Source organism: Fringilla coelebs (assembly GCF_963513975.1).
Source record: "Fringilla coelebs genome assembly, chromosome: 14".
NCBI lineage: Eukaryota > Metazoa > Chordata > Aves > Passeriformes > Fringillidae > Fringilla > Fringilla coelebs.
The window spans coordinates 1,134,168-1,141,422 of NC_140040.1; the positions used below are offsets into that span (position 1 = coordinate 1,134,168).

Genomic DNA, 7,255 nt, shown 5'->3' on the forward strand with positions numbered 1-7,255 from the left:
CGGCTCCGGAGCAGAGCCCACCCTGCACAGGGGCTGAGCGGGGTGCACAGGGTCCCCAGCACCGCTGGCTGTGCCAGGGCAGGAGCTCCTGCTCCAAGTGAGACCCCCATGGCACAGCCACCGCCCCCCACCCTCCCCAGCTGCTCCCCATGGGGTACCCAAGGCCACCTTGGTCCTAGCCCCCACACTTTGAGCAAACAGCCCAAGCACAAGGGTGGGGTCCCCCAAACCCACCAGGTGCCCTCCCCACATGCTGGGGCATCCAGACCCACATTCCATGCACATGGAGCCCCACAGGCTGAGTCCCCAGCCCGGGACCCCCCACCCACCCCTGTCCCCCCAGCACTGCGGCGCTATCAACCCAGCTTTACGGAAGATGATGTAATTAGCTCAAATTTGGAGGGATTAAAATGCAGATAGGGCTAACAAGCACGAGGGCACCACAGGGCCCGGGCTTCGGGAGCTAATCCCCAGGCTGCCTGGCAGAAATAGGCCACTCTCCTCTCCACCCCCCCACAGTCCCAGCACGACTCGGTAGGGCAGGAGGCACCAACCCACAACAGGACACAGGGGCTGGGCAGAGGGGCTGGAGGGACACCATGGTGACGGGACACAGGCAACACCTCACCAGGCACATCTCGCCTCTTGGAACCACCCAGGAACCATGCAGCTGTGCCAGGACTGCAACACCGAGTGTCCCATGAATGTCCCATCACATCGTATCCCTTCCCAATATAACAAAGGGCTGGGTGAGTGCTCCTGGAGCAGCTCTGATCCCAACACATCCCAGTGACCCATCAGGCCCTGCCCAGGGACAGGCAGAGCCTGGGATCCCAACAGCCACAAGGATCAGCCAGAACCCCCCCAGTTTCTCTGGAGTTCATGTGGTGCCACTTAACATATCACAGAATCATTTGGGATGGAAAAAAACTCCAAGATCAGTTCACCCTCTCCCCAGTACTGCAAAGGCCACCACCATGTCCCCAAGTGCCATATCTACCATGGGATGGCCTTTAATCCATGAAGAAATGGCTGTAAGTGCCCTAAAACTGGAGCAGGGGCTGAGCCAAATGCCAGGGAGTAAAGGATGGCAGAGCAGCAAAATCCAGCCCTGGGACTTGGCTCCATCCAAGTCCAGCTGAGGGGCTGGGCCACACCTTGCTCCCCCTGTACCCCCAAAAGTGGGGAAAGCCCCCCATGTGGGCAGCACCTGAGTGACTCCCATCATGACACCCAACTTCTACAACTTTGCCTCACAAAGAAGTGTGGAAATCATCAAACCAGGAATACTGGCAGAGAAGGCAGGGAAGGGGCAGCAGACAAAACCTGGCACAGAGGGGGAGCCCCCAGAGCCCCTCAGAATCAGAGCAGAAGGCAGCCCAGGCTGCAGCCCTGACAAGGCAGAGGAGTGGGCACAAGGCAGGTGTTTAACTCGCTGTCAGGAAATGTGGAGCCTCCAATCACAGCCAAGGAGGCTTCCCACGCTGGAACGCATCCCTGCACCGCCACAGGCACACGGGGCGGCTCCGCTCGCTACATGTGCCCCAAAACCACAGCACACCGGGCTCTCTACGGCTCTTTATTGACAGTTCTGGGGAGAGCAGTTCATTTCTTCTTCTCCACATCCTGCTCCGCCGCTTCCTTGGCGCGCTTGGCGCGGATGCCGAAGAGGCGGGCGTTGGCCCGGGCCATGCGAAGGCTGGCAAAGGCCTTGAAGTTCTTCTCGTCTTCCGAGATGACACGCGCCTTCTCGCGCTTGAACACCTGCGGAGAGAGCGCCAGACAGTCAGGCTGCCCCTCGGAGCCCAGGCCTCCCACCACGGTCTCGGTGAGAACAGCGGGAACGGAGCGCTCGTGCCATCTACAGGCCCTGCCCTCGGCCTGCTCCGCCCCATCTGCCTTCCCGCGGGCTCCTCACTGGAGCAGGACTGAAAACAAGCAGGTTTCACAGAATTGCAGCGTTGTTAAGGTTGGTAAAGACCTTTAATAGCCCAACCATCAGCCCAGCACCACCATGGTTAGCACCAACCATGTCCTCAAGTGCCACATCCACGTGTTTTTTGAGCACTTCAAGGATGGGGACTCTAGCCGTGCCAGGGATGGACAGCCTCGTCAGTGAAGCAATTTTCCTAATATTCAACCTAAACCTCCCCTGGCACAGCGTGAGGCTGTTCCCTCTAGTCCTGTCACTTGTCACCTGGGAAGAGAGCCCGACCCCCCTCCCAGCTCCACCCTCCTGTCAGGGAGTTGTAGGGAATGACTAAAGATTTGTGACACTACTGACAGCAGCAGACAGGATTTAGGCACAAATGGTGACCACAGAACCTGCCTGAGCACTCCCACCGCAGCCGAACCCAAAGCAACCTCAATTTCACAGTTCTATCAAAGACTTATTCCTGGTTTTCTTTTGATCCAGGATGGGAAATGCCTGGAGACAGCCACCCTCAGCTGTGAGGCAGCAAGGAGAGAACCCTCTCCATAAGACCAACCTCAATCACGTCACACACAGAACATGATTAAAGGACACTTACGTTCTTGATGGGCATGACAGGTCCTGTGAGCTGAGTGGCCATCTTGAGTTCCTCTGGCTGCACAACAGAAGATGGGAATGTTAGAAGAACAGAATTTAAACTTCTCTAGCTAAAACCTCAGCTGAAGCACAGCAGGTACCCAGCTTAAACATGGTGCTAATGATCCTGCCAGGAGCTGTAACACTGAATGGGAACAAAGCCAGCTTGGCACTGATGAGCCGCACCAGCGACCCACGCTGTGCCCGGATCCGGCCAGAGCAGCAGTGGCCACAGCTCTGCCAGCTGGGACAGCTTTGACACCAACTGTGCTGCTCTCAATTTACACAGGATCACAGGATCTAGGTTGGAAAATACCTCCACGATCATCCAGTCCAAGCTGTGCCCAATCCCCACACTGTCACCAGCCCAGATCACTGAGTGCCACATCCATTCCTTCCTTGGACACCTCCAGGACTGGGGACTCCAAACCTCCCTGGGCAGCCCCTGCTAATGCCTGACCTCCATTTCCAGGAAGAAAATTCCTGATGTCCAACCTGAACCACCTTCCCTGGCATAAACTAAAGCCGCTCCCTGAGCCTCCTTTTCTCCAGGCTGAGCCCACACAGCTCATATACACCCAACACGTTCCTCAGCAACTCCTTCTCAAGTTGATTCCAGCTTCTTGTAAAAGCACGTCATCAGACAAAAATGACTGAACGTTTACTGAATACAGCTGACTTCCAGCAAACACATCTGAATCAGTGTTTCAGCTCCAGGCTCTTCCTCCCTGCTCTGAAGATGGAGTTAAGCAGCCTGGAGCTGCCAGATTCTCCACAAGATGGGAGGACAGTCTGAACTCACCCTTGTGTTCCCTGGATCTACTGGCAGCAGAGCCAGGGAACACAGCTCTGCTCTGATCTTGGAGAGGTTTTAATGAAAACCATTTTTGAATGTCAATAACAATTGCCTTCTGGAGCCTGGCTGGCACGCAGCTCTGGAGCCACTCACAGCCTGTCCCTGAGCCTTCCACCAGCAGGACTGACTCCAAGGGGAATTTCCAGCCATTGTGACAATTTAGCTCTCTAAACTAAAACTCAGTTGGCTGAGCAAGGAGCAAAGCTCCAAGAATCAGCACCTAAACAAGCCAGCAGCTGCTCAGCCAAATGCCTGACCTTGCGCTGGGCTCAGAACCATGGGGTTCACACACACAATGGAGAAGGCTCAGGAGCTCTGCCTGACACCAAACGTCCCAGAACAGGACACATTTCCAGCAGTCAGGTACTCACAGAGCTGTCTCCCTTCTTGGGCATGGCTGGCTTCCTGGGGAAGAGGATGAGCTTGGAGTGGTACTCCTTCAGCCTCTGCACGTTGGCCTGCAGGGACTCGGTGGACTTGTTCCGCCTCCGGGGATCCACGGAGATTCCGATAGTCCGGGCAAACTTCTTATTGATGCCAGCGAGCTGAGGGGAGAGGAGAGAGCAGTGTCAGCATCCCACAGCTCCCACCAGCCAGGCAGGGACCCCCCACAGCCAGCACGGGATGCAGGCACTGGAGGAAGGCTGGGCATCAGCTCAGGGACCAACTGTGCCACCAACAAAGGCTGTCCTGGTGTATCTTTGTGTTTAAAACGTTGCTAGGGCTGATTTTTGCAGGTGGATTTCTCTAGAAGAGCAAAGCGCAACCCCTGCAGGACACATTTAAACCTGGATTCAGACAGATGTTTATGAGTCAGCTCATGGACAATTCTGGTTCACTGAATAATGGGAGCTCCGTTAAATCAGGATTATTTTCTAACCATGTGAAACAACTGTTAAATAACTATTTTGTTAGACTACCTTAAACAAAAATACTAATTTCCTGTTTGAAGACAAACAGCTGCATCCTGCTTTGTGTTCCACCACTACCCAAAAATTAAAAAAAAAAAAAAAAAAAGAAAAAGTAGCGAAGTATTTGGCACCCAGGAGAACTATTTCCCTGCCTCAGCGCACCAATTTCAGTTATAAATGCTTTAATTAAGACACTGAACACTGAACCAGGCGCAGAGGCAGCTGGTGCTGCCAGTGAGCCCTGATGTGGAATCTGATCAGAGACACAGTGGGCAGCTCTGCAGACCACCTTTACCTGCTCAGCACACCTGGGCAGGTCACAGGGACAGGGAAGAGAGGACAGGAAACACCTCCCACTTTAATCCAACTATTATTACTCCAGCTACTCCAAGATGCTGTGCTGAATGGTTCTTCCTCCTGGTACAACCACCTCTGCTAATCTTAGATCTAAATTGAGCTGAGTTTACTTGGTCCTTAACTGGAAACATTGGCTAAAATACTTAGAACTAGCAGAACAATGTTTCATAAACAAACAATTTAATGAAGATGATCTTAGTCTTCTCCCTCTCCCAAAAAAGTTTAGGAGACTCAAGGCTTCTTCAGAATTCAAATTTTATAGAATCTCCGAGTAGTCTAGGCTGGAAAATTCCATCCCTTGCCATGAGCAGGGACACCTTCCCCTATGCAAGCCCAGTCCAACCTGGCCTTGGACACTTCCAGGGATGAGGTAGTCACAGCTTTCCTGGGCAGCCTATGCCAGGGCCTCCCAGGCCTCCCCACCCTCACAGGGAAGAATTTCTTTCATATATACAAACTAGATTTCCCCTTTTTCAGCTTTATTTTAACAGAATTTCAGATTACACTCTCATCAGATAAACAGATGTTTACCTTTCAAAGTACTCTTCATACACCTACTCCACCATCACAGGTAAGACCAGTCTTTCCTTGCTCCCAGAGCCAGGAAATCCACAGCCTTCCGTGCAGGTACCAACACCTGAGGAAGTCACCTTGTGCAGGACAGAAGCAGCTGAGCTCAGACTTTATTTGCCTTTTTAAATGGATGTTCTGTACTTACTTTAAGCTCCTCCAGGCTGAAGCCTCTGCCAGCACGGACCTTTTTGTGGTATCTGATGGTAGGGCACCTCACGATGGGCCGGATGGGCCCAGCCACGGGCCGGGGGGCGATGCGGCGAGCCTTGGCCTGGCGAGCCTTCCTCCTGGAAGGGCAGGGTCACAGCATCCTTCAGCTTGGGAAACACCTCAGGTGACGGAGTCCAACCTGTGCCGACCCCCACCACCTTATCAACCCAGCCCAGAGCACCGAGTGCTGCATCCAGCCCCTCCCTGGGCAGCCCCTGCCAAGGCCTGACCGCCCATTCCAGGAAGAAATTCCTGGTGATGTCCAACCTGAGCCTCCCCTGCACAAACCGAGGCTGTTCCCTCTTCTCCTGTTCCTGTTCCCTGGGACCAGAGCCTGACCCCTTCCCTAGGCAGTTGTGGAGACCCACAAGGTTCCTCCAGGCTGAGCCCCCCAGCTGCTCCCGGTGATCCAGACCCTTTCCAGCCTTATTCCCTTCTCTGGACGTGTTCCTCAACGTCTGGCGTGCAGTGAGGAGCGAAACACCAGAGTTCCAGGTGTGACATCAACACCAATACAGGGGACAGGCCCTGCCCTGGTCATGCTGGTCACAAGCCAAGCGTCACTAGCCTCCTGCCCACCTGTGACAGCCACGGGGTACACGGCATCTCTACGACATACACCACTCCCGCCCTTGCAGGGAGGCACCCTCTGCCCTGCGATGGCTCCGGAACGAGCAGCCGGGCCGGGCCGGGCCGGCTGCTGCTGCCCGGGGACCGCCGCTGCCATCAGAGACCCAGGGAAGAGCGTTCATCACTGTGGATGCAGCGATTCCGGAGATGTCTCATCACTTGGCTGCGGCTGGCAGCGGCTCGCTCCGAGCACGGGATGGCTGAACAGACCCACGGCGTCCCGGCTCCTTAAGCGGCCCCGCAGAAGCCGGGACAGCCCCTCCCGCGGGCCCCGGAGCTCCGGGACTCACCTGCGGAGCTTACGGGCGGGCTGGTTGAACCAGGTGGCGACTCGGCGCTGCCAGTCCTTGTGGAAGTGGGGCTTCAGGATCATCCCATTGCGGCTGGGCGCCATGGCTGCGGCCTGCGGACACCGGCACGGTTAACGCGGGGACACCCGAGGCACCCCCAAACCCGCGGTCCCCGGCCCGACCCCATCGGCGCCGCCGGGGATTCCCCCGCGGCTCCGCGCGGAGCTGTGGCGACGGCGGGCGCGGCCCCGGCGGGCGGATGGCGGCGGATGGCGCCCCCGGCCCTCACTCACCTCCCGCCACGACAATGGCGACCGGAAAGGAGGCGCTGGCGCGGCGGCGCCGGAAGTGCCGCGGCGGTGCCCAATGGGCAGCGCGGGAGCCGCCCGGAGAGGGGCGGGGCCAGCGGGGGGCGGAGCGGCTGCTCCCTGCCCGCAGCAAAGATGGCGGCGGCTTAAAGGGCCCGCGCACGGCGGGGGAAACGGGGCCATAGCCAGCCTCGATCGGCAGCAGCGGCTCGACTCCCTCTCCCTCTCCAGCACCTCCTGGGCAGGGCGATGGGACGGACACTGGGCAGGGGTTCCGCTGGTCCCAGATCCTGAGGGATCCCCATCCAAGCCCAGAGCAGGATCTGGGCTCCTCGCTGCCCTTCTGGGGTAGCAGCATTCTCTCGCATGAGGCAGGAGAAGGATCTCTATGCCCCCGGGTAGATCCCAGGTCCCACAGCCTTTGCCCGGGAGCAGTGGCACAGCAGTGCTGGCAGCAGCTGAGACACCACCAAGGACCCTGCGCTGTCCCCCCAGTGCACCGCTCCCACCATCACCCTCAGCTCCACAGAACTGAACACCCCTCCCCACAA

General features: G+C 56.9%; 1 protein-coding gene across 1 annotated transcript; it reads right to left on the reverse strand.

Annotated features, from left to right (window-relative positions):
* Positions 1–1,566: 1,566 nt before the first annotated feature.
* Positions 1,567–6,733, reverse strand: RPL13 (ribosomal protein L13). Its single transcript, XM_084215287.1, has 6 exons — positions 6,690–6,733; positions 6,397–6,509; positions 5,412–5,553; positions 3,797–3,970; positions 2,532–2,588; positions 1,567–1,764 (listed from the first exon to the last, which is right to left on the reverse strand). The coding sequence occupies exons 2-6, from the start codon at positions 6,498–6,500 to the stop codon at positions 1,606–1,608; spliced, it is 636 nt and encodes a 211-aa protein (XP_084071413.1). The 5' UTR covers positions 6,501–6,509; positions 6,690–6,733; the 3' UTR covers positions 1,567–1,605.
* Between the last annotated feature and the right edge of the window lie 522 nt (positions 6,734–7,255).

Coding starts and splice junctions, on each gene's coding strand:
- RPL13 (XM_084215287.1), bottom strand. CDS start 6,500: ATGGCGCCCAGCCGCAATGGGATGATCCTGAAGCCCCACTTCCACAAG. Junction 3,971..5,411: donor TCAGCCTGGAGGAGCTTAAA/GTAAGTACAGAA, acceptor CTCTCCCCTCAG/CTCGCTGGCATCAATAAGAA. Junction 2,589..3,796: donor CCAAGAAGGGAGACAGCTCT/GTGAGTACCTGA, acceptor TCTGTTGTGCAG/CCAGAGGAACTCAAGATGGC.